At 39.3% G+C, this 27,749-nt stretch overlaps 1 protein-coding gene and 1 long non-coding RNA gene across 6 annotated transcripts in view; one reads left to right on the top strand and one right to left on the bottom strand.

Moving 5' to 3' along the window:
• Window positions 1-255: 255 nt before the first annotated feature.
• LOC141276104 (uncharacterized) lies at window positions 256-4,381 on the bottom strand. Its single transcript, XR_012325051.1, has 2 exons — window positions 3,906-4,381; window positions 256-2,027 (listed from the first exon to the last, which is right to left on the bottom strand). It is a non-coding gene; the product is annotated as an uncharacterized lncRNA (long non-coding RNA).
• The window catches only part of OSBPL9 (oxysterol binding protein like 9), a 167,866-nt gene continuing 143,446 nt past the window's right edge, over window positions 3,330-27,749 (top strand). For 3 of the 5 annotated variants that reach the window (XM_019937823.2, XM_073789880.1, XM_019937822.2), the window contains exon 1: window positions 3,357-3,494. In XM_019937823.2, the coding sequence (XP_019793382.1) occupies window positions 3,384-3,494 (111 nt within the window). In that variant the 5' untranslated portion in view covers window positions 3,357-3,383. Of the gene's footprint in view, window positions 3,495-27,749 lie in introns of all 5 variants that reach the window. The other 2 variants (XM_019937825.3, XM_019937824.3) reach the window with 1 other exon arrangement.

Genomic DNA, 27,749 nt, shown 5'->3' with positions numbered 1-27,749 from the left:
ATTTTCTCCATTTGCAGATGACATGATTTTATATACAGAAAATCCTAAAGACTTCACAAAATAAAGTTAGATCTAATTGCCAAATTCAGTAAAGTTATAGGATCCAATCAGTATACAAAAATCAGTAGTGTTTCCATACACTAACAATAAATTATCTGAAAAAAAAAACGTAAAAATGACAATCCCATTTACAATAGCGTTATCAAACCAAGTTTGTTTGCCCGACCTGCAGGAAGCCAAACTGAGACATGGAGCTTTGCAGTACAGAAAGGGTTTATTCAGGAGAAAGCCAAGCGAGGAGTCAGGAGAACAAATTTCAGACCTGTCTCCCCAAGGGTGACAGGCCTGTGATATTTATGGGATAAAGAAGCAGGGTGGTTTTCAGTGTGGGGAAATGTGATTGGAGGTAGGGAAAAGGTGAGGTATTCAGTGTTCTGAGCAGGCCCAATTTTAGGGTCAGTGGTCCCCACTAGTCTTAGCCAGTCTGAACTGGGCAGGAGCTGACTCCAAATTTCTGGAAAACAACTTAAGCTCCTGTTATTGTAGTGACCCATATGTCAGAAGGTTATCTGTAGGGATGGTTAAGAAGTACAGTGATATATTACTTAGGCTATGTGAAGCTTGGAGGGTATGCAGTTAGGGAAAGGAAAAAAAAAAAATCAAACAAACTGACAGCAGACTTAATCAGTAAAGGCAGGTTACAAACAGTGGGGTTACTAACAAGTTGTTTCCTTATCTGCTGTTCTGTAAGATACAATCAAGGATTTCTGTTTAGGCTCCAGCTTCTGTTAACCCTATGGGACACAGTTTCAACAGAAACAAAAAACAATAAAATATTTAGGAATAAATCTAACCAAGGAGGTGAAAGATCGGTACACTGCAAACAATAAAATATTAATGAAAGAAATTGAAGAAGGCACAGATAAATGGAAAGCTATTTCATGTTCATGAACTGGAAGAATTAATATTGTTAAAATGTTCATATTACCCAAAGCCACTTATAGATTCAATGCAATCTCTCTCAAGATTCCAGTGGCATTTTTTACTGAAATAGAAAAAAAAAATCCTGAAATTCATTTGGAACCACAAAAGAGTCTGCTTAGCTAAAGCAATCCTGAGAAAGAATAACATAGCTGGAGGCATCCCACTTTCTGATTTCAAACTATATTACAAAGATATAGTAATCAAAACAGTATGACACTGCCATTAAAAACATATATAGATCAGTGGAACAGAATCAAGAGCCCAGAAATAAACCCATGCATATACAGTCAACTAATATTTGACATGGGAGCCAAGAAGGCTCATTCAGTGGGGGAAAGGTAGTCTTTGCAATAAATGGTGCTGGGAAAATTCATATGAAGAAGAATAAAACTAGACCCTTATTTTAAACCACTCACAACAATTAACTCAAAATGGATTAAAGACTTAATTGTAAGACCTGAAACCATAAAACTTCTAGAAGAAAACAGGGGAAAGCTTCTTGAAATAGGTCTGGTCAATGATTTCTTTGGACATGACACTTAAAGCACAAAGCAGCAAAAGCAAAAATAAACAAGTGGGACTACATCAAACTAAAAGTTGGTCAAAAGATTAAAAATTCTGGTTATGAGATATATAAGTTCTGGGAATGTAGTGTAAAGCATGGTGACTATAGTTAACTATACTGTATTGTATATTTGAGAGTTGCTAAGAGAGTAGATCTTAAAAGTTCTCATCACATGAAAAAAAATTATGGGGTGGGGTGATGGATGTTAACTAAATGTAGTATGGTAATCATTTCACAATATACATATATATCAAGTCATGTATATCTTAAATGTACACAATGTTATATGTCAATTATATCTCAATAAAACTGAGAAAAAAGATATCAAGCAGATCAAGCATAATAAATTTGATCTTACTTTAGCTCTTCATCCAATTTGATTAGCTAGCAAGTAAGTTCTCTGTTTAGCTCCCTCAGTGATATTCTTTCTCCTAGAGCTTCTGTTATCAGCAAAGAGGAGGGATTCACAGCACAGTACCTGAATATACAAAATACTTTTAAGTGCAAAAAATTAAAAATTAAAAAATTAAAGACAAAGAAAACCTCTCCCTTGATCTCACAGCCACTTTTAGCTAATGCCCTGCTTTTTAGTTCCCTTTTTCTTACCCTTCACATCTTAATTTAAATGCCATTTCCTGAGGCACCACTCACAGCCACCTAATATAAAGTAGCTACCCATTGGCTCCCTATTACCCCAGCTTAAATTCTCTGCAAGGCATTCATCACTATTAGATATTTTTCTTGTTTACTTGTTTAGTGTCTGCTTTCCATCACTGAATTTAAGCTCTTAGCAAGGAACCTTTCTGTCTCCTTCAGCGTTGCATTCCCAGGACCTCAGACATTGTCTCAATATGTAGGACAATACTTCCATTGTCCTTATAGGCTCTATGTGATTTCCCCTTACTTTCTGACCTTATCTCCAACTACTTTCTCCTTGCTCGCTGCTCCACTCACAATGAACAACCTGCTGTTCCTTTGCCAGCCTCCCTCCTTCCCTTTCTTTAGGTCTTTGCTCAAAAGTTACTTTCTCATTCAGGTCTTCTCTGTTTGGGAACTTAAAATTGTAGCCCCTACTCTCTGCTTCTTTCCTTGCTTAATTTTTCTCCAAATTACCAAATTGTAACATACTGTATAATTTACTATTTATTTCCTGTTCGCATCATGAAGTCTCTGCTGAATCCCTAAAGCCTAAGAGTATCTAGTACAAAACAAAAAGTATTTGTTTTATTTTATTTTATTTATTTATTTTGCGGTACGCGGGCCTCTCACTGTTGTGGCCTCTCCCGTTGCGGAGCACAGGCTCCGGACGCGCAGGCTCGGTGGCCATGGCTCACGGGCCCAGCCGCTCCGTGGCATGTGGGATCTTCCCGGACCGGGGCACAAACCTGTGTCCCCTGCATCGGCAGGCGGACCGTCAACCACTGCGCCACCAGGGAAGCCCCCCAAAAGTATTTATTAAATGAATGGGTTTGTGAAATGATTGCTTAAATGAATATCAGATGTGAAATCTTTTGGATGTGTAAGGTATCATCATGGGCAGTAAAATTATTTATGTTAATAAATAATCTTAACAGCAGTATTCATGCTTGAGTTCTTCACATCTCAGGTATGGAGTCCTACACACAACAGGCTCCCCAAAAAATCTTTTTTTTTTTTTAAATCGTTTTTTGTGTTTGATAGCTGGGGCCAGGGGTCAGCGAGTCCACCAAGGCGAGAAGGAGCCGCTGGCCCCGCCCTGGCCCCGCCCCTGCCCGCGACGGCCACGCCCACCGCGTGCCGAATGCCTTATAGGCGATTGACGTCAGGCAATTTGTTGTCATTGGCGGCTCCCAAGATGGCGTCCATCATGGAAGGGCCGCTGAGTAAATGGACTAACGTAATGAAGGGCTGGCAGTACCGTTGGTTCGTGCTGGACTACAATGCAGGGCTGCTCTCCTATTACACAGTAAGTCCTCGGAGGCAAAGCCCCGAGCGCCTCGGGGGTCGCGATCCCTGGGTGGAGGTGGGGACCGGGCGTTTTGGTAGCTGGGAAGAGGTTGCTAGGCTTGGGGGTGCAGCCGTACGGGAGAGCTCCCTCGTGGGGGAGGGTTTTACGTCCCCAATAGCCAATGAGGGTGAAAGAGATGCTGGCTCAGCCAATAAGCGGGCACCGGCTTTATGATTTATGGGCTGGGGGCGAGCCGTGTTTCTTAGGGTCGGGTGTTTGTTGGGGGGTGGAGTGGGGTGCTGTTGTAGGTGGGTGGGTGGTTGTAGTCGTGGTTTGAGGGGTTCGGTCGCGCGGTACGTGCGGTTTCCCCTTGTTAATCATGGATTTGGTACTGTCCCCCCAGGCCCTGTAAACGGCCGCGCCCCTTACCTTCCCTCCAGGGATTGAGGAGCGCTGCTTTCTTAGAGCAGTGGTCTGACGAGCTTGGCCGGGTCCTGAAGTGACTTGCCTTCGCAGGTCTGCCCAAGTTGAGCGTCTCTTCACAGGACTCCCGCCTCCATTCCGCGGGAGGCGAGCGTGACCGACGCCTTAACTTTTGAGAGCGGAGGATTTCCTACACAGGACTCTCTTGTTAGCGAAGAGAGACTGGATAGTGCGATGTCTCCTGAAAGTTATATTCCGGGAAGGGCCGAGTTAAGGGCTTCAGTGTCGTTAAACACGAATCAGTGGCCGTGGGAAGGTCCATGAATTGCTGTGAATCTTATGTTCTGACTATCCCTCCACCCCCGACGCATTAGAAATGGAAGGTGGGTGGAATTAGAGAAATTACTTCCAAAAGTACTGTCTCTGAATGGTTAATGGTCTAGTTAATAATAGCCAATGAGAGGGAAGAAGCCTCTTAAAAGAACAAAATAGAATGTCCTGAAGACTTTGGAAAATAATAGAAGACAGAAGGAAAAAAAATTCTGATTATGGAAGGAGGGTTAATGTCAATGAGAGAAATGGGGACGCTAGTATTTTTTCGTTAATTTAAACAATATTTATTGAGCGCCTACTACATGTTAATTGTTATTGCTTTAGGCTAGGGGTGTGTGGGTGTGTGTGCACACGCGTGTGCACGTGAGCAAGAATCAACAGAGATCAATATATTCATCATTCCTTTTCTGTGGAGCTTATCTTCTAGTCTAGTGGTTCCCTTAATTCATTTTACTCACGATAATTCTGCAGGGTAGGTATTCATTATCCCCATTTTACAGTTTTGGAATCTGAGGCTCCTGGCTTTTAAGCAGTTTGCTCAAGATCACAGAGCTAGCAGTAAGCAGTGTTATCAGGGTTCTAAATAACTGGCTTTTTTACTTTTTCCATTACACTTCACTTTCACTACAGGAAGGAGAAAAATGCAATCTTTGAGTTACTAAAGACAAGCCTGCAGGAGTAACAAGTATAACTTTCAACATCAACTTCCTTTCTTTACATAATTTTTAAAGGGAAAAAAAAAGACCAAACCTGAATGAAGTTTAAATACATCGTTCAAGATTATCTTTAGGTAGCCATGAAAGAGAGGCAAATGAACATTGTATCCTGAAAACTCTGGAATTATGAAATCCCATAGTTCAGATAAATGAAGAGTAATATTGGGTTTCAGTAGAAGTGATAATCAGAAAATCCTTTTGAACCTTTCCAGCCTATTCAAGGTAGAGTAATTTCAGTGAGTGGCACTATGGAATGAAGTTACTCTACAAATCCCAACTTTGTGTGGGTCTGAATCTAGGGTCACACTGGAGAGGCCCCAAGCTGGGGTTCTTGGGAACTCCTAGCGCAGACAGAATCTTCTTTTTTTCCTGTTTTTCTTCCTTTGTCATATCCTTTTTCTGCCTCCTTGCCCTTTTACTTTCTGAATATCTCGACAAATCTCTCCTTGTCTTACTGGCTAAATATGGTTTTTTAAATTATACTTCTTCCCTGCCACCTTCCCCCACCCCATTACTTATCCTCCCTTCTGAGATTAGACTATAAAAACATCATCCCTGCCAGCAGAAGGAGGTATCATATTTCTCACTAATGGATATTTAGAAGCTTTTTTTCTTGTTCTTTGGTGTTAAAGTATTTGCCAGCAGCTAAACCACAGAGAAATACTGTAAAATAAAATGATCTTGTGAAAATAAAATGATACTCAATCCCAAATTAGAGGAGGTCCAGTAAAGATGGGAAAAGGGGCTTCCCTGGTGGCGCAGTGGTTGAGAGTCTGCCTGCCGATGCAGGGGACACGGGTTCGTGCCCTGGTCCGGGAGGATCCCACATGCCGCGGAGCGTCTGGGCCCGTGAACCGTGGCCGCTGGACCTGCGCGTCCGGAGCCTGCGCTCTGCAGCGGGAGAGGCCACAACAGTGAGAGGCCCGCGTACGGGGGGAAAAAGAAAAAGACATGGGAAAAGGATAAGTATTCACCTAAAGAGAAAATAGGAAACATTGAATGTTGGCAATGAATTCTGTACACTTGGACATTGTTTCAGTACATTAGGATTTGGAAGGATGAAGGTACATCTTAATGATTTGCATGTGGCTGTTAACTTGGATCTGCATCTTCTAGGAGGAGTATCTGAATTAGTTGCACAACATTTTAACCAGAGCAGTAAATAGCAAGTTACTCTATTCCTTGTTTCCCAAATCACTCGGGCTCTGGTCTGGCTCTGTGGTTGCAGGCCTATTCTAGGGTGGCCATGAAAACCCTGGACTAAACTAAATTGGCCTTGTTTTAGAGTCAGCCTGTACCAAGAATTGATATTGGGATAATCTCAGGGTTGGAAAGGATCACAGGAATTGCTGTGAACTAAATAGATTCACCCAAACCTCACCTTAGCCTGGATCTTCTCTTCTGGACCTGGGCCCAGACCCAAACCTATCTTCTGGGAATGGATGGTCTTTTTACTTTACATTTCTTTTATTTTCATAATACATAAATTTTCAGTTTTTGCAAAAGAGTTTTGTATATTATTCTGACCAATACAGGAACAGAGAAACTGATTACCTTCTTTAGAAAAGTAGAATTAGGCAATCTTTTCAGCTCAAGCTCAGTCTTTTAATTATTAAAAACAATTATTCATTCAGCAAGCATTTATCTGGGACTTTTTAATAGGCACTTTACTATATACGTTGGAGGTACAAGCATGAAGGAGAGAGTCCCTTCCATCTAGGAACTCACAATCTAGCAGAGCAGACAGCTAAGCATAATTTCAAAACAATATGGTAAATTCTACAATAGAAGTAAGAGTAGACTGCTGTGGGCACATTGCCTAAAAAAGGCTAGAGAGACATTTGAGCCGAGACTTAAAGGTAGAAGAGAAGAAGGGCATTTCAGGCAGTGGGAAATATGTACAAATTGGGAAACTTGAGAACATAAAATGCATTAAGATATTGAGAATTTCTGAGCAGCTTCAGTGTAAAGGTGTGTAGGGAGATAACAGGAGATTGAGTCCAGAAGGTATTTGGAGCCATAGGTCAGGCCTGGAGACGAAGATCTGTTAGATTATAGCACAGAATTTGTTGAATTTTTATTAGGTGAGATGCCCAGAGAGGGCTAAGGATATAAATTTGGGAACACTGTGTGGACAGCCAACCGTTTAGGTGAATCATGATCACAAAGGAAGAAAAGAAAGGAAAGAAAATTGAGGGAGACATGGATGCGTGATATAGATTATGTGAGATATAGATATGTGAGGAGTTGGAAGGTTAGAAAGTTAATGGAGGTCGTGCCTTTTGTAAATTTATCAAATGTTTATTGATTATGTACTGTGTGCCAGGCACTATGCTAAGAAGAAGGGTTAAAATAGTAAATAAGATGGATATAGTCCATAGTCTCGTGATACCTAGAGTCTACTGCTGTGTACATCAGGTAAGAGCTGTGATAAGGGAAGCATAGGATTTGGGGAGGTGCAGAGGTGGGTAACTTGACTCTGTCTTGGAGGGTCAGAAAAGGTTTCCTAGAAGAAGTAGGTTTGCTGTTACCTGAATGGTGAATAGAGATTAGCCATGTGAGCAGAGAGAGAAAAGTGCTTGAGATAGAGGGAATAAATGTTTTTCGAGGAGACAAGAGTAAGGAGTTCGTTAGTCCTGGAGTTTGGGCTGTGTGGTGGACAATGGTGAGAGGAGCTGGAGAGAGAAGCAGGGGCCCAATAATGAAAGGCTTTCTTGATCAACCATGCTAAGGAATTTGAACTTTACCCTGCCAGGGCAGTGGAAAGTCATTTAAGTGTTGTAAGCACTTTTTGTTATAGAAAAAAACTTTTATTATAGAAAATTTCTTTCAAACATACACAGAAGAGGATAGTAAAATGAATTCCTGTCATCCAGCTTGTACAATGTCAACATATGGCCAACCTTGTCTTATTAATCCTCCCAATAGCTCCTTCCTAGCCCACTGGATTACTTTAAAGCAGATCCCAGAACTCATTATTTCATTTGTGAATATTTCAGTATGTATTACTAAATGTTAAGGTTTCTCTCTTAAAAAATGTTATCACAATACCATTATTACAACTAAATAATAATAATAATTTATTAATATTTTCAACTATCCAGTCAGTGTTTAATTTCCTTGATTTTTTTCTCAAATGCCTCTCCCTCACCAGTTGGTTTATTTGAGTCAGGATTCCAAATAAGATCCACATATAAAACTGAGTCTCTTTTACTCTATAGGTCTTCCTTCCCTCTTTTTTTCTTTGTCATTCATTTGCTTTTTTTTCAATTAAAAAATTTTTTTTGGCTGCATTGGGTCTTAATTGCTGCACACAGGCTTTCCCTAGTTGCGGCAAGCAGACGGTACTCTTTGTGTGGTGCTTGGGCTTCTCATTACGGTGGTTTCTTTTGTTACAGAGCCGGGCTGTAGGTGCGCAGGCTTCAGTAGCAGCACATGGGCTCAGTAGCTGTGGCACTCAGGCCCAGAAGTTGCAGCGCGCAGGCTCTAGGGCATGTGGGCTTCAGTAGTTGTGGCTTGCGGGCTCTAGAGCTCAGGCTCAGTAGTTGTGGTGTACGGGCTTAGTTGCTCCGTGGCATGTGAGATCTTCCCGGACCAGGGCTTGAACCCATGTCCCCTGCATTAGCAGGCGGATTCTTAACCACTGTGCCACCAGGGAAGTCCTGCCATTCATTGATTGAAGACAGCAAATTATTCTGTAAATTTTCTACATTCTGAATTTTGCTGATAATATTCTTGTGGTATGTTTATACATGTTCCTTTGTCCTCCGTGTTTCCTATAAACTTATAATTAGAGCTAGAAGCTTAACTTTTTTTTTTCCTTTGGGCAGGAATACTTTGTAGGTGGAACATATTACAGGTATCTCCCGCTTTTTGAGAGTTTGCTTTACCCCACTTCACTTTGAGGAAAGACCTATATTATTACCTGTTTTTGCTAACCAGAAGAAATCCGAAGAGGATTTTTGCTTTTATGGAAAATAGGTGAAAAGCAAAAATAGCATTCAGAGGTTTTTTTTTGCAGTGAGCTGTTATAGAGGCAGTGAGTACCCCAAGCAGCAAGAGTGGCGCCAGTAATCTCCGTCCCTGGGAACTACACAGCATCAAATTGCCATAGCTTTGAACTGTGTCTGTGAGCATCTTTGCTTTACCTTGGTTTTATTTTGTGCATCCGTTAGAAAGATGTGTCCTAAGGTTATTGCTTCTTTGCTTTATGCCATTTCAGGAAGGTTTCATAGGAACACTGTACTTTCAGGTAGCAGGGGAAACCTGTACATCAAGTGGTACATGATGTCTGGTTGCCTCTCTGAGTTTTAAAATTGATCAGTAGCTTCAGGTAAGATTTGTATTCTTTAAAGAATACTATGGTTACAGAATAATAATGAAGTCATATTGACAGGATTTCAGTGATTGATTGGATGTGAGTGAAAGGGGAGGAGGAGTCTGATGAAATCCAGGATTTTAGATTTCCTTTGATGAATGATGATAGGAAGGATAAGAAGTATAGGTTGAGGTGAGAAAGGTGGTTGCTTTGGGGCATGTTGAAATTGATGTAAAGATATCGTGTAGTCTGGAACTTAGGAAAAAATCTGGGTTACAGGTAAATATTAGCTTTACACAAATGGAGAGTTGAGAGAGTGAGTGGGAATAATAGAGAGCTTTGAATAGAACACTGAGAAACACCGTTGATTAGATAGCTATTGCGTGGTAACAAATTACCCACAATTTTAGCCACTTAAAACAAATATTTATTATTGCATAGTTTCTGTGGCTCAGAACTTTGGGAGTGACTTAGCTAGGTGGTTCTGCCTCAGAGTCTCTCATGAAGTTACAGTCAAGACATTGGCTAGGTTTGCAGTCACCTGAAAGGCTTGACTGGAGTTGGAGGATTTGCTTCCAAGATGACTCACAATCACGACTGTTGGCAGAAAGCCTTAGTTTCTTGCTGGCTGTTGGAAGGTGGCCTCAGTTCCTCACCAGCCAACCTCTCCGTTAGGCTACATGAGTGTCATCATGATAGAGCATCTGGCTTCACTCAGAAGGAGTAATCCAAGTGAGAGCCAGGAGGAAGCCAAAGTGCTTAGTATGACCTGGTCTGAGGACATCACTTCTGACTTATTCTGTTCATTAGAAACGAATCATTAAGTTCAGCTCATATGCTCATGGGGATGGGAATTTTAGGCATGGGCAGGAGAATTAGGCTCTACCTTTTGAAAGGAGTGTCAAAGAATTTGTGGAGGGATTTTAAGCCATCACAGTCATATTTAAGGGATTGGCAGAGAAAAGAGCCTGCACAGGAGAGTGAAAAGGGACAGCCAGAGGTATCAGAGAAAAACCAGAAGAATGTGGCAGTCAAGGTGGGAATAGTGAGTTGCCTTGAATACTATTGAGAGAATTGAATAGATGAAATCTTAAAAATATCCATTGGATTGATCAATTTGAACATCACTGACGCCCTCAAAGAGAGAAGTTTCCATGGAGTCGTGGGTGTGGAAGCCAGATTAGAGTGGTTTGAAGACTAAATAGGAGGTAAGAAGTGGAGAAAATGAGTGTAGATTACTCAAGATGTTTCATTGTGAAAGAGGCAGAGAAGAATATGGAATTGAGGGGAAGGGGTTTCTAAGGTAGGAGTATGCTTAAATGTTGTAGGGATAGGAAGCAGGGTCCATGTTAAAAATGAGAGTAGAGTCAAGATTTAAGGAATGTAGTAAACATTTAGATCAATGGCCATGGGAACTGGAAAAAGGAATAACTAGGGACATGTTGAAGATTAATCAGGTTGTATAAGGAACTAGTTGAGATTATAAAATATGATTTGTTTAGTCATTACCCATAAATATTTAACACTATTTCTTGATTTGTATTGTTTTTATAACACTTTGGAGAGAATGTTAGAAATAGTGAGTTAGTAAGTTATCAGGGCCAGTCAAGGTAGTCTTTGTAAAAGGAATCATTAGAGAAATAATATGTTCTTTGCTGTTACATGCTGACTGAAACAGACTCATAGTGACTTTGAATTTCAAAACCACTGGTAACCTAAACACATTTAAATGTTATTTGGCAATCCTTAGCAATGTCTGGAAGGTGATTAAAAAAGAAATCTGTCATCTAATTCTTGGATTTTAGGTTTTTGAAGAGCTTAAGTATATGTGTTTCTCTTGCAAAGATGTAAAGGAGGGAGTCTCAGATTCTCCTAGAAAGATATCAGCACCACTCACATCAAACAATTAAAAGTGAATTTATACTTTTCTAAATAAACTGTTTTTGAATATATCAAATATGATTTTTATTAAGCTTACATGGTACATAGTAATAATCCAAATCTTAATATAGTAGTTTTAGAATTGTAAAAGGAACAGAAGAAAAATTGTATCTAATCTAAATGCCCTGAAAAGAAAAGAAAGAAGCCTCCTAAGAGGGTAAGTAGAACCAGTGGGAAGAAGTATATGGAAATTTTATATCTTTTACTTTCCTTGGATACTCTCGTCAGTCAAGGAGTCTGATTCCTCCAGCTCCGTTTTTTTCCCTCCAGACTGCTTTGACTATTCGGGGTCTTTTGTGTCTCCATACAAATTTTAAGACTTTTTGTTCTAGTTCCATAAAAAATGCCATTGGTAATTTGATAGGGATTGCATTGAATCTGTAGATTGCTTTGGGTAGTATAGTCATTTTCACGATATTGATTCTTCCAATCCAAGAACATGGTATATCTCTCCATCTGTTTGTATCATCTTTAATTTCTTTCATCAGTGTCTTATAGTTCGCTGCATACAGGTCTTTTGTCTCCCTAGGTAGGTTTATTCCTAGGTATTTTATTCTTTTTGTTGCAGTGGTAAATGGGAGTGTTTCCTTAATTTCTCTTTCAGATTTTTCCTCATTAGTGTATAGGAATGCAAGAGATTTCTGTGCATTAATTTTGTTTCCTGCCACTTTACCAAATTCATTGATTAGCTCTAGTAGTTTTCTGGTGGCATTTTTAGGATTCTCTGTGTATAGTATGTCACCTGCAAGCAGTGACAGTTTTACTTCTTTTCCAATTTGTATTCCTTTTATTTCTTTTTCTTCTCTGATTGCCGTAGCTAGGACTTCCAAAACTATGTTGAATAATAGTGGTGAGAGTGGACATCCTTGTCTTGTTCCTGATCTTAGACGAAATGCTTTCAGTTTTTCACCATTGAGAATGATGTTTGCTGTGGGTTTGCCGTATATGGCCTTTATTATGTTGAGGTAGGTTCCCTCTATGCCCACTTTCTGGAGAGTTTTTTTGCAAAAGTTAAGTTTACATGATACATGGAATCATATAAATGGAATCATATTCAAGGAAAGTATTTTGAGGTATTCATAATTAATTTTTTCCCATTCACATGACAAAGATTATTATGAAAGTTGATATTCTGTGTCCCAGAGTTTTGTTCACATTAAGCTTTCATCCTAAGATTGTCCACTTATTTAATTTAATTTATTTTAGCATTACTCTTATGGCACAGATGGGCAAATAAAATATTGGGTGAGTATTTGGTTTGTCACTCTGGCAACTATCTCTACAGTCTCTCTCAATCCTCCTCTTTCCTCCATCACTTGTAGAAGATGCCATGCTTCCCAGAGACAATAGAGTCCATTTGGTGGAAACACTCTCAACTGCTCGTACTCCCACCTGTTGGTATACTTACTTTCCTGCCTATCCTTCTTTGTCATGATGGAAGAGGTAATCCTTGGGTGTTCTGGATTTCATCTGCTCACACATTTTTTGAGGATCTCAGTCTATAGATTTTCTCCTTTTTCTGCTTTCCTCCCTCTCTCCTGTATGTCTTCAACTTCTTCCTTTCTATGTACAGACTTTTGTTGTTTATTTTAAGAATATTTATTTTGCCGTATAACAACTAAACATCATAGTTGTAACAATTTCATATGGAAAATTTTAGTAAATTTTTAGGTTGCCTGGTGCTTTTCATTTTTTATTGAGATATTAATACATATACCATCTCTTTGAAAGATACAGTTCAATGAGCTTTTTATTTTTAGTTTATTCACAGAAGTGTATAACCATATCCACAATCAATTTTAGAAAATTTTCATTACCCCTAAAAGAAACCCTATTTCTATTAACAGTCACTTCCAGTATTTCACCCCTAGCCCTAGGCAACCACTAATCTACTTTCAGTCTCTGTAGATTTGCCTCTTTTGGACATTTCATATAAATAGAATCATATTATTAAAGTATTCTTTAAATAATTCTAATATGGCTTCTTTCATTTAACATGGTGTTTTCAAGGTCCATCCATATTGTAGCATATATCAGTGCTTTTTATTGCTGCATGTTCTGTTATATGTATATTGCACATTTTATTTATTCGTTCATTAGCTGATGAACATTTCAGTTGTTTCCACATTTTGGGTATTATGATTAATGATACTGTGAACGCTTGTGTACATAAGTTTTGGTGTGGACATATGTTTTCATTTTTCTTGGATATATATCTAGGAGTGGATATATATTTGGATATATATCTCCAAATATATTTCATTTTTCTTGGATATATATCTAGGAGTGGAATTGCCAGGTCATACGGTAACTCTGTTTAACTTTTTGAGGAACTGCCAGACTGTTTTCCAAAGCAGCTGCACCTTTTTACATTCCCACTAGGGGTATAAGGGTTCCAGTTGCTCTGCATCCTTGCCAACAATTTGTTATTGTCTGTCATTTTGATTATAGCCATCCTAGTGGGTGTGAAGTAGTATCTTACTATATTTTGATTTGTGTTTCCCTGGTGACTATTGATGTTGAGCATCTTTTTGTGTGCTTAATGGCTGTTTGTAAATCTTATTAAGAGAAATATCTATTTGGGTCCTTTGCCCATTTTTAAATTGGGTTGTCTTTGTTGTAAGAATTTTTTATATATTCTAGGTACAAGTCCCTTATGAGATACCTGATTTTCAAATATTTTCTCCCTTTCTGTGGGTTGTCTTTTTACTTTCTTGATAGTGTCCTTTGAAGCACAAAAATTTTTTAATTTGACTCTAATTTATCTTTTGTTGCTTGTGCTTTTGGTGGTATATCTGGAAAACCATTGCTTAATCTAAGGTCACAAAGTTTTATTCCCAAGTTTTCTTCTAAGAGTTTTTTAGTTTTAGCTCTTGCATTTAGATCTTTGATCCATTTTGAATTAATTTTTGTATATGGTGTGAGCTAAGGGTCACATTATTTTTAAAAAACTTTATATTCTTTATTATTTTTATTATTCTTTTGCATGTGGGTAACCAGTTATTCTAGCACCATATATTGAAAACACTATTTTTTCTCCATTGAATTGTCTTGACACTCTTGTTGAAAATCAGTTAACCATAAACCATGTGAAGACTTATTTCTGGACTCTCAGTTCTATTCCATGGATCTTTATGTCTATTCTTATGCCAGTGTCACACTATTTCAATTACTGTAGCTTTGTAGTAAGTTTTGAAATTGGGAAGTGTAAGGACTTTAGCTTTGTTCTTTTTCAAGATGTTTTGGCTATTCTGGTTTCCTTGAATTTCTATATGAATTTTAGGATCTACTGGCTTTTTCATTAACAAATTAACATGGACTGTATCTCTCCCAAGTTGAAAAATATCTCTGCTAATTCTGTGTCTCCCTGGAAATACTATCCTAACCTCTCTTCTTCAGGATAGGTGAACCTATTGGAAGAGTCTTCTACATTGTCTGTCTTTATTCATCCATCTTGCATTTACCTTACAGCAATCTTTTTACCTCCAGATTTCACTGAAAATCCTGGCAAAGGTCTCCAATGATAGCTTTGTTGCTAAACCCAGTGGGTGCTTTTTACCCTTAGTTTTAATATCGCTCTCTCTGCAGAATTTGACATTACTCTTTATTTTAAAGCTTTAAAAATAGTTTTATTGTTCTTGAAGAGATGACAACATAATCTTAATTTTTAAAAATTGAAACAATAGCGAAAACTGTATTAGGTAGAAGGAAGGAAAGTTCTACCGGAAATCCTACTAGCTGTGTTTTGGAGAATAGCTTTCCTAGCAACTCTGTGCTTATATACACATTTATGTATATTTTGTACAAATGGAATCATTTTATACATGATATTCTACAACCTAAGAGCATTTTATTAAAAGTTTTCTATATAATTTGTTGTACCATTTTGTATTGCATTTCTTCAAGTAGCAAAATGAACAAAGGATATCACTTTTCCTTCATCCTTACGTAATGAGATCTCAGACATCTGGCTTTGGGAGATTAAGATTCCCATGCTGTTTGTGATGCTGGAAGAGAATGTACAATAATTTGTATTATGTCCCACCCAGTCTGCTAGGTTAAGGCAGTTACAAAGACCCACCCACAAACAAAAGACTCCACTTCTTTTTTTTTTTTTTTTTTTATAAATTTATTTATTTATTTTTGGCTGTGTTGGGTCTTCATTTCTGTGCGAGGGCTTTCTCTAGTTGCGGCGAGCGGGGGCCACTCTTCATCGTGGTGCGCGGGCCTCTCACTGTCGCGGCCTCTCTTGTTGTGGAGCACAGGCTTCAGACGCGCAGGCTCAGTAGTTGTGGCTCACAGGCCTAGTTGCTCCGCGGCATGTGGGATCTTCCCAGACCAGGGCTCGAACCCGTGTCCCCTGCATTGGCAGGCAGACTCTCAACCACTGCGCCACCAGGGAAGCCCCAAAAGACTCCACTTCTTAATGAGGGAGTGGCAAAGTTCTAGAAGAGCTTGTGGGATGAGAAATACTATTATAGGCCATTTTTGGAAAATACAGTGTGCCACAAGCCTCTACTATATTAATCATTGTCATTGGTATTTTCTAATATTGTCAAATACATTGCCTCATTAAGCCTCATAACTTCTCCCATTTTTTCTTGCTACCACTATCTCATATAAATCACCATAATGTCTCACTTGGTCTATCGCAAAAACCTCATAACTGTTCTCTTTGTTTCCTTTTTGTGCTCTAAAGTCCATTTTCTATCAACAGCCCAAGTGATCTTTAAAAAAAATGAAAAAAAAAAAAGATCATGTTTTTCCCCCTGCTTAAAATTCTCTAATATTAGACTATAGGAAAAAAATCCAAACTCTTTACTATGACTTATGGCTTTATGATCTTTCTCCACTTACCTTTCTACAGTAAACCTTTTGCTCACCACTCTCTATCCACTCTAGCTTTTTTTGTGTGTTCCTAAAACACCTCAAACTTGTTCCTGCCTCAGGCCTTTGCATATATTTTCTGGCTTCCTGGAACTGATATTACCCCATGGCTGTACCATGGCTGATTCCTTGTTGGTGTACAGGTCTTCATTTAGGCGTCACTGCTCAGAGAAGTCTTTCCTTAACAACCATCTAAAGTAGACCTCACTGTCAGTCACTAGCACAATGGTCTTGTTTTATTTTTTCATAGCATTTCTTGTTAGCTGCTAAAATTATTTTGTTTGTTTGTTTATGTCTATTTCCCTCTGGAATGTAAGCATTCCCTCTGGAATGTAAGTCTCTGTTCCATGACAACAGAGACTTATGTTCATCATTTTGTCTTTAGTATCTAGAGCAGTGCCTGGCACTTAGTGAGTATTCAATAAATATTTATGGAATGAACAATAGTGTGAAATAGTTTTTACTTCCTTTACACATGAAGAAATTGAGACGTAAGAGATCACACGGTAGTTTCTCTGTACGTGATTAAGCCTTCCGACTCCAGATAGAATGTTCTTTCTGTCTGCGGATCCTGAATTGTGCTAGCATTGATATTTTAAAATGAAAATAAACCCAAGTTATCACTAGTCTGCTTACAGGTAAAAACTAATTTACATCATTATCACAATGAAATAAATGTTCTTCAGAGGCTCTTCTAAAGTGCAAACTGCATTGATTAATCATTAAAAAGTACTGAATCCTTTTACATCTAAGTTGTAAGATAGGGACTTAAATCATCCCTTTTGAAGTGCCAAGGATAAACAAAAGACTCTTCTTCCATTCCAGTTCACCGAAAGCCTACTAGAGAAGGGGAGGAGAAGCAGATACTAAGTCTTAGAATTTGTTGATTGATGATTTTTTTAATTCACAAAATGTGAGCACAGAAATGTAGTGGCAAATTCTTGAAGCTAATTCTACTTTGAAATTTTAGTCGCGCAGAAGAGGATGAAGTGTAAATTTCAGATAGGTGATGATATCCTTTGTGACCAGCCCACCATTCTGTTCTGTGCTTGCATGTTAATTAGACCTGATAAAGAATGAGTGTTTTTATTCTTTCTAAAATTTTTTTAATTTTTATTTTTTTAATTTTTAATTTTGATTTTTTTTTTTGCTGTATGCGGGCCTCTCATCGCCGTGGCCTCTCCCGTCGCGGAGCACAGGCTCCGGACCCGCAGGCTCAGCGACCATGGCTCACGGGCCCAGCCGCTGCGCGGCACGTGGGGTCCTCCCGGACCGGGGCACGAACCCACGTCCCCTGCATCGGCAGGCGGACTGTCAACCACTGCACCACCAGGGAAACCCCTTTTTTTATTTTTTGATTGAATTATAGTTGATTTACAGTATTGTATTAATTTCTGCTGTACAGCAAAGTGACTTAGATATACATATATATACATTCTTTTTTTATTCTTTTCCATTATGGTTTATCACAGGATATTGAATATAATTTCCTGTGCTATACAGTAGGACCTTGTTGTTTATGTATTCTATATATAATAGTTGGCAGCTTCTAACCCAAAATTCCTAATCCATCCCTTCCCCACCCCTTCTCCCTTTTGGCAACCACAAGTCTGTTCAGAATGAGTGTTTTTAACTACAAATAGAACTACCATATGACCCAGCAATCCCACTACTGGGCATATACCCTGAGAAAACCATAATTCAAAAAGAGTCATGTACCAAAATGTTCATTGCAGCTCTATTTACAATAGCCCGGAGATGGAAACAACCTAAGTGTCCATCATCGGATGAATGGATAAAGATGTGGCACATATATACAATGGAATATTACTCAGCCATAAAAAGAAACGAAATTGAGCTGTTTGTAATGAGGTGGATAGACCTAGAGTCTGTCATACAGAGTGAAGTAAGTCAGAAAGAGAAAGACAAATACCGTATGCTGACACATATATAAGGAATTTAAGAAAAAAAAATGTCATGAAGAACCTAGGGGTAAGACAGGAATAAAGACACAGACCTACTAGAGAATGGACTTGAGGATATGGGGAGGGGGAAGGGTAAGCTGTGACAAAGCGAGAGAGAGGCATGGACATATATACAGTACCAAACGTAAGGTAGATAGCTGGTGGGAGGCAGCTGCATAGCACAGGGAGATCATCTCGGTGCTTTGTGACCACCTGGAGGGGTGGGATAGGGAGGGTGGGAGGGAGGGAGATGCAAGAGGGAAGAGATATGGGAACATATGTATATATATAACTGATTCACTTTGTTATAAAGCAGAAACTAACACAGAATTGTAAAGCAATTATACTCCAATAAAGATGTAAAAAAAAAAAAGAATGAGTGTTTTTAAATTGCCTTTTTAAAAAGTGTTTTTTTCCCTCTTGATTATAAAAGTAAAGTATGTCTATTGCAGATCATTGACTTCTCAAGTCCTTGAAAGTTTCTTAAGCCCTTTGGCATAGTTCTTGAATTCTTGACCTACTTCCTTATTCTTGCTCATAATCCTGCTTTCCCTTGAGCACCAACATCTAAGAGAAATTCTTTAAGAAAATAATTTCTTAGGCAATGTTTGAATTTATAACAACTTTCCCCATATCTTTTGATATTCACATGCTGTATTTTGAGTGCTTTTCCTAGCTAACCTGGGAACCATTTTTAACAGTTTCTTTGCAAAAATTTGTTCTGGGTTCTAAACCCTAAATTTGAACAAGGAGCTTTTGGAGCATAGCCTCATTCTAATTTGGGACCTGAAGGATGAGTTTTAGAATTAGGACTAAGACTTCAAAAATCCATGGTTCTGGCTATTGTTCTGGCAATACAAGAACAACACAAAAAATTTGCATTTCACCAAAAAAATCTGCAAACAATAAATGCTGGAGAGGGTGTGGGGAAAAGGGAACCCTCTTGCACTGTTGGTGGGAATGTAAATTGATACAACCACTATGGAGAACAGTGTGGAAGTTCCTTTAAAAACTAGCAATAGAACTACCATATGACCCAGCAATCCCATTACTGGGCATATACCCTGAGAAAACCATAATTCAAAAAGAGACATGTACTGCAGTGTTCATTGCAGTACTGTTTACAATAGCCAGGACATGGAAGCAACCTAAGTGTCCATTAACAGATGAAAGGATAAAGAAGATGTGGCACATGTATACAATGGAATATTACTCAACCATAAAAAGAAACGAAATTGAGTTATTTGTAGTGAGGTGGATGAACCTAGAGTCTGTCATACAGAGTGAAGTAAGTCAGAAAGAGAAAAACATATACCGTATGCTAACACATATATATGGAATCTAACAACAACAAAAAAAGTGGTTCTGAAGGACCTAGGGGCAGGACAGGAATAAAGACGCAGACGTAGAGAATGGACTTGAGGACACGGGGAGGGGGAAGGGTAAGCTGGGACGAAGTGAGAGCGTGGCATGGACGTATATACACCACCAAATGTAAAAGAGATAACTAGTGGGAAGCAGCTGCATAGCACAGGGACATCAGCTCGGTGCTTTGTGACCACCTAGCAGGGTGAGATAGGGAGGGTGGGAGGGAGATGCAAGAGGGAGGGGATATGGGTATATATGTATGCGTATAGCTGATTCACTTTGTTATACAGCAGAAGCTAACACAACAATGTAAAGCAATTATACTCCAATAAAGATGTTAAAAAAATTTTGCATTGTACAAATTTTCCCATCTTCGTAGTGCTTTTCTTGCTGTTCATCTTTCCATTATCTTATTATCTTGGGCCCTGACTTAGTCTTTTCCAAATAAGGAGAAACATTCTTGGCAATTTTTAATAGAAAAGTGGAGTTGAATGATGATAATGGATTATCACTGCACAGTTTGGTGAGAGAAGTACTAATATACAGCATAAACCACCTGGAGTTTAACACACCCCCATCATTTCTTTCAATCACTTTTTTGTGAAATAACATTAATCACTATTTAGTATTTTGGGCAGTATTTGAAAAACTAAACAAACATAGGAAATATACATTGAGGTCCAATATATATTAACATACCTTAAGTAATTTGTAGCACTTAGGCTACTAGTTAGTATTTAATATTTAACTTTTTCTTAGAAAGGATGCGCAATCCCTGCCATCATAGCTGTGCTTAATTAAACCCTGTGAAAGTGGTTCTCTTTCTACTGGCCTGAAATTCTGACTTGAAGATAAAATGTCCTTTTTAAGAAATAGTGAGAGACCTGGGACTTTACAATGTAAGATTTCACTAGATCAAAATACAGGTCTACAGTCCTTTACCCATAATTCTGAAATCCCTCAGTCTCTGAATTCCAGAAGTTTTTTTTCTAAATTTATTATATTCTCATTTGGAAGTAAAGCCTGTCTTGAACTGTGTGGCTATTTATAATCTCTGTCATACTTAGTGTAAATATATGTTGTACTACCTAAATAGTAGTTTGCTGAATTGTGAAAGTAATTAAATGCTTAATACTTCAGACTCCACTGCAGGTGTGACACAGTTTATGTACTATATGTATATTACTTTTCAAAAATTGTGAATTTCAAAACACATTTGATCTGAAAGTCTCAGATAAGAGATGTGGACCTGTATCTGTTATCTAATGACGTAGGGGTTTACATGCCAGCAATAGTTCAGAAGCAGGGGTACCACCCTCTGAAGTATTGCTGCGAGAATTTGTAGGGTGGCAGTTATACTGTTGAGTTCAGAAGGATCACTGATTTGACACTCAGCCTTTGTGGCTCAGAAAATCTTTGAAAGAAAACTTAAATTAACCAGATCTATAGTAACTGGTAGAATGCATGGCGTTTAGAGTCAGACCTGGATGGGAATCCTCTCTATCCCACTTATTATATGTGAGTCCATGGGCAGGTTACATAAAACTTTCTGAGCCTTTATTTTCTCAATTACAAAATGGATATAATAAAAGAACCTATATCATAAGATTGATGTGAGAATTAATTAATATTATATTTAAAGCACTAGCACAGTGTCTGGCATATAAGTGCTCAGTAAATATTAACAAAAAGCTAAAGTTTATGACAGTGTTTGACATATAATAATATTCACTAAATGTACATTGTGGTAACTATTACCTAAGCTAATTTTCAAATTTATTCATAACAAGATATATAACTGTTAAGGAGACTGCATATTTAGCCTATCTCATTAGTGCATTAGTACATATAGTCTCTGAAAGCAAGCTAAATGGGATGCCAAATTTATAAGCAGAAGCAGACTAAAGGGAGTTATATATTATATTATAGATATTTAATCAGACGTTGATATCAAGATGCAGTATCTCTGTGTTAGAGACATACCTATTACAAGAACCAAACAGGTCTAATCTGTTGATCAGCAAAACTTCTATTCTGGCTTTCTGGTTCTGGTTCTGGCCTTCCCACTGTAGTTCCATTACTTTTAATACTTTCTGATACTTAGTATAATTAGCCATAATTAGTATAATTACCTCTAGGCTGTTCCAGCTCTTAAAGATGATCTTGTATATATCTCTGTTCTGATACATGTCTGGTTTCTTTGAAGGAAGGCAGCCATCTTCCAGGATCTTGGAGAGACCCCAAATATCACTGTCCCCTTGTATACTGATTCAATATATTTTCCTAAGGCTCTATCTGTAGTATACTGCTGCTCGAATGAGGCCCTCTGTAATGGGGAGGGGGAGATGAGGAAGTTATCTATGGCAACTTGAGGGATGAATGATAGGGAAAATTCCTCCATTATTGTGGGTCTGTGAATCCTCAGTGTTTCTGGTGGTGTAGCTTTCCAGTAGCATGATGACATTTTGGGCTATTGAGTGCCCACAAGGCATTAACTAGTGAAGGCTCTCTGGTACATTAAATACTATCAAGATGGCTTAAGGAGTCTGTGCTCTCCCAAATAGGAAGGAGACTACAGGAATGGGTGTTATTGCTGTCATTTCCTATTTTGTAGTTGTTGTTGTAAACAGTGTATCTTTGTGGAATTCTGGCAAGTACTATTTATTTATTTACTTTTATTGAGATATAATTATACCCAATAAAAAACCCCACAGATTTCAAGTATACATTTAGATGAGTTTTGACATTTGTTTACACCCTTGTTACCAGTATCAATCAAAAGATAGAGCATTGCTGTCATCCTGCAAAATTTCCTCCTGTCCTTTTCCTGTCCATCCTACACCCTAGAGCCAGCCTCTTGTGATTTCAATCTTTAGGTTAGCTTTGCCTAGCAGGTTGAGCCCCTGCTAGGTGTTCCAGGAGTGCATGGTCCAAGGAGCAACACTAGCTAGAAGCGCAACCTCATGTACTTTTGGGAATGAACTAACATGTGACTCAATACTGAAGCAGTATTACCTTCATGTTAAAAGGAAGGAGACCATTTTGACATTTGTCCACATTCATTGTCTGCTTGTCTTCTACCATCAATTTATTGTTTATTCTTTGCAAAGGTATAGCAGGGGTGTTGGGTAGAAGAGGACACATGGATGAATCAGAAACCCTGCTCTCTAAGTGATGAAGCATGCACATACATTATTTTCATATAAGATAGAAGTAATATGTGCCTTAAGAAAGGTAAGATGGGGTGCTATGTATTAAAAAGTTCAGAAGAAGGAAACTTCCCTTTTAGCTATGAGAGATTCAGAGCAAGTCAGATGAGACTCTTGCTTCATCTTTAATAAAGATTTAGTTTGGGCTTCCCTGGTGGCGCAATGGTTGAGAGTCCGCCTGCTGATGCGGACCAGTTCGTGCCCTGGTCCAGGAAGATCCCACATGCCGCAGAGCAGTTAGGCCCGTGAGCCTTGGCCGCTGAGCCTGCACGTTCAGAGCCTGTGCTCTGCAATGGGAGAGGCCACAACAGTGAGAGGCCCGCATACAGCAAAAAAAAAAAAAAAAAAAAAAAAAAAAAAAAGATTTAGTTTATTAAAGTAAAATTAACATTCAAATAAAAATTTAAGTGTCTTTACATAACACGTTTGGGGAGGCATTCTTTGCTTTATAAAAGGATTGTAGAATTAGTTTAAATGGCAAACTAATCTTCCCTAATGAATTTTGAACATATTTGTGCACAACTTTTCCAGATACGTTTGCTTTGTTAAGCAGAGGAAATGCACAGTATATTAACAGTTAAACAGGTTTTCATTGACGGCACTATATACCAGCACCAAGCTAGATATTGTAAGTTAATTTGTTAATTTAAAATACTTTTGAGTACTTAGTGTATGCTAGGAATATACTGAACTAATCTTTAATCTAAGTTTATATCCTATTGGAGATACAGTTAAGTAGTTATAATTAAGATACAATTAAGAGGTTACCTTGGTGTTGAATTTGATTTAGTGCTTATATACCATTCTTAGAGATTATTATTGCTCTCTAATTGTTTTATGTAATATTTTTAAATGCAGTTATAAAAATTGAGAATGCAGTAAATTGTACCTCAGCATATAAGCTGGGTTGAAAGAGGGTTCACAGAGGAAGTGTGTGAGCATGAAGTAGGGAAAATATATGTTTTTGTTTTACTTTGTTATTTGTCTTTTTGTAGGCTGTCTATGTTTTATTACTAAAGCAGTTTGGGGTCTATGTATATGTGTAGAGGGAACTGAGACATGTCTGAAAGAAAGTGTGGCCTGATGGGAATAAAGTTAGCTTACATTTAGAGAAAATGATTGCAGATCTCTGTTTGCTATATTTAAGGTAGAAGCAAGGAAGGGGCGTGGACCTTGTGCCTTTTTTTAAAAAAATTAATTAATTTATTTTTATATTTATTTTTGGCTGTGTTGGGTCTTCGTTTCTGTGTGAGGGCTTTCTCTAGTTGCGGCAGGCGGGGGCCACCCTTCATCGCGGTGCGTGGGCCTCTCACTATCGTGGCCTCTCTTGTTGCAGAGCACAGGCTCCAGATGCACAGGCTCAGTAGTTGTGGCTCACGGGCCCAGTTGCTCCATGGCATATGGGATCTTCCTGGACCGTGGCACAAGTCCGTGTCCCCTGCATTGGCAGGCGGACTCTCAACCACTGCGCCACCAGGGAAACCCTGTGTAATTTCTTAAGGTAAAAGGTTAGGCTATTGATTTGAGATCTTTATTTTTTAGTTTAGACATTTATAGTTATAAATTTCCCTCTAAGAATTGCTTTCATTGTATTCTTTTTTTTTTAATAGATGTTTATTGGAGTATAATTGCTTCGCAGTACTGTGTTAGTTTCTGTTGCACAACAAAGCGAATCAGCCATATGCATATACATGTCCCCATATCTCCTCCCTCTTGAGCCTCCCTCCCCTCCTCCCTATCCCACTGTATTCTTTATGTTTTGGTAAATTGTGTTTTCATTTTCATTCATCTCAAGTATTTTCAAATTTCCCTTGTTATTTTTTCTTTGAACTATTGGTCGTTCAGGAGTGTCATTTAATTTCCACCTATTTGTGAATTTCCCAAATTTCCTTCTGTTATTGAGCCCTACAGTTAATCCATTTTGGTCAAAGAACATACTTTGTATTATTTCCATTGTTTAAATTTACTGAAACTTGTTTTATGGCTTAACATGTGGTCAGTTCTGGAGAATGTTCCATGTACCCTTGAAAAGAGAATGTCTTTTCAAGAAATTTCCTCTGAAAGGCACAATCTGTTGCACATTGCTTCTGTTCACAGCACACTGGCCTATATGAAGCTGAAAGGGTGGCTGGAAATGTAATAACTGGCAGGGGAGCCATGTGTTCAGTTAAAACTTTGGGTGGAGGATATGTTACTGAAAGGAAGAAGAGGAGAATGGATATCAGGGGACAAGCCTGTTACAGGCAACAATATATTTGTGGTAATTTACTTTGAAACTTCAATACAAACTTAATCTGAATCAATACCTTGGGGTTAGCATTAGGATTAGCATAAGGATTATTAGAAATAATTTTTGATTGCATGTCTTGTTGTAACAGAAGCCACTGACCTTGCATTAATAAGATATAAGAAACCAACAAACCCGACCACCAAATTCAACAATCTTTTTAAATTCTGGAGCCCCTTAGGAGTAGAACATATCACCCCTGTATCTCTCTGCTTCATGGGGGATTCTGTTTTCTAATATAGCTGAAAAGATTTTAGCATCTGTTTTGTGAGTGATCCTTTCTTAAGGTGCTGGACCTTGTGGCTGGTGGCATGTTTGTGCCAAGTTGCTAAAAAGTACATTTGTTAGTAGGTTTGAGAACATTGGTAGCACAGCTCCTGGTAGGAAGATTGCTGGAGTTGGGGTTATGTTGGCCCTACGTTTCCCTCATCAGTACCAGTATTCATCAAAAAACAAACAGACAGCAACAACAGCAGGAAAATACAAAACAAAACAAAAAACCCCAAACAAAACCCCTTGCTATTCAGTGAATAGCATTGGCTTAGGCAGGTTTGCCTCAGATCAGGGTGTATCTGGAGATCACTTGCAGCTAGGACTCTCTGCCTCTCCTCTCTCCTCCTCTCAGCGTGTATGCTTTAATTATTGCTTCCTTCATGTAGAGGGCACAAGACCTGTGGCAACTGTACCTCACAGCTTCAAGAACAGATAGGAAAGAGCTCTTCCCTATCAGCTCAGCCCCAGTAGAAAAACTCCCTGTGGAAGTGTTCTATCCTTCCTTTTTTTTTTTTTTTTGCGTTACGCGGGCCTCTCACTGTTGGGGCCTCTCCCGTTGCAGAGCACAGGCTCCAGACACGCAGGCTCAGTGGCCATGGCTCACGGGCCCAGCTGCTCCACGGCATATGGGATCTTCCCAGACTGGGGCACGAACCCGTGTCCCCTGCATCGGCAGGTGGACTCTCAACCACTGCGCCACCAGGGAAGCTCCCGGTTCTATCCTTCCTTGTCCCTGGGGTTGTGGGTTCTGTGATCGACCAGCTTGGTCAGATAACCACTCCTCAGCACTCACTGTGCCTGGGGGACTTAGTCACACCAGCTTCCCTTTGGCCCCACATTGGAGCTGAGTGGGGAGAAAATGAGGGCGAGGGCTCTGTGTCATTGTGGAAGAGGAGGAGGATTCGAGGCTAGCAGAGCGCAGGTATGGTCTGGGAGAATGATTTGCAGGGCAGCTATTCCAAATTGTACCTGCTGGGTCAACTCTGCTGCATTTTACATGTGTAATTTAACTGGGTAATTTACTTGATCTCTCTGGTGTCACTTTCATTTATAATATGTGCATAACTCTTACCATGCAAGGTCTTGTGAGGCTTACTGTGTATAAAGTGCATATCACATAGAGCAGGGGGTCCCCAACCCCCAGGTCACGGACTGGTACCTGACCTGTTAGGTACCAGGCTGTTAGGTACCAGGCTGTTAGGAACCAGCCTGTTAGGAACCAGGCTGCACAGCAGGAGGTAAGCGGCAGGCGAGTGAGTGAAGCTTCATCTGTATTTCCAGCTGCTCCCCCATCACTCACATTACCGCCTGAGCTCCGCCTCCTGTCAGATCAGTGGTGGCATTAGATTCTCATAGGAGCGCGAACCCTACTGTGAACTGCACATGCGAGAGATCTAGGTTGTGTGTTCCTTATGAGAATCTAATGCCTGATGATCTGAGGTGGAGCTGAGGCAGTGATGCTAGCACTGGGGAGCGGCTGCAAATACAGATTATCATTAGCAGAGAGGTTTGACTGCACAGAGACCATAATAAATTAGTTGCTTACAGACTCTTATGAAAACCCTATCAGTGAGTGGCAAGTGAAAACAAGCTCAGGGCTCGCACTGATTCTGCATTATGGTCAGTTGTATAATTATTTCATTATATATTACAATGTAATAATAATAGAAATAGGGACTTCCCTGGTGGTGCAGTGGTTAACAATCCACCTGCCAATGCAGGAGACACAGGTTCAATCCCTGGTCTGGGAAGATCCCACATGCTGCAGAGCAACTTAAGCCCATGCGCCACAGCTACTGAGCCTGCACTCTAGAGCCCGCAAGCCAGAACTACTGAAGCCCGTGCACCTAGAACCCATGCTCCGCAACAGGAGAAGCCACCACAATGTGAAGCCCGTGCACCGCAACGAAGAGTAGCCCCCGCTCACCGCAACTAGAGGAAGCCCATGTGCAGCAATGAAGACCCAATGCAGCCAAATAAATAAATTTATTAAAAAATAAAGTACACAATAAATGTAATGTGCTTGAATTATCTCGAAACCATCCCCCCCCACCCCCGATCCGTGGAAAAATTGTCTTTCATGAAACCGGTGCCTGGTGCCAAAAAGGTTGGGGACCACTGACATAGAGGGTATCAATGAGTGAGAATCTGCTGCTGCTGCTTTTGCTATATCATTAATGTCACCATCATCCCTTTCCCCCAAGTCCTCATATTTGACCGTGTTATTTTTCTATAACACACCACTGAGAATGTTCATAAACCTTCAGTAGCTCTCCATTAACTATTGAATAAAGTTTAATTACCTTAACTTCTCACTGTTTTTTTCCGACCCTCCTAGACCTGGTCCCCATACCTCCTTTTCAGCCTCAACTCTCCATCTCTCTCCACCTTCCTCTCCACATGCTGTGCTTGAGCTATCAGTCTACTCTTCTGTGAAGACCTCATGTGTAAAGTTTTCCATACCTGTGCTTTTGCTGATGTTGTTCCCTTGGCTTGGAATGCCTTCTTTTTCCTACCTTTCCTCTCTTATCAGAATCCTTTTTTTAGTCCCAGA

This window comes from Tursiops truncatus, chromosome 1 (assembly GCF_011762595.2).
Source record: "Tursiops truncatus isolate mTurTru1 chromosome 1, mTurTru1.mat.Y, whole genome shotgun sequence".
NCBI lineage: Eukaryota > Metazoa > Chordata > Mammalia > Artiodactyla > Delphinidae > Tursiops > Tursiops truncatus.
Note: the sequence above shows the minus strand (reverse complement) of the source record. Positions and strands in the feature narration are given on the sequence as shown.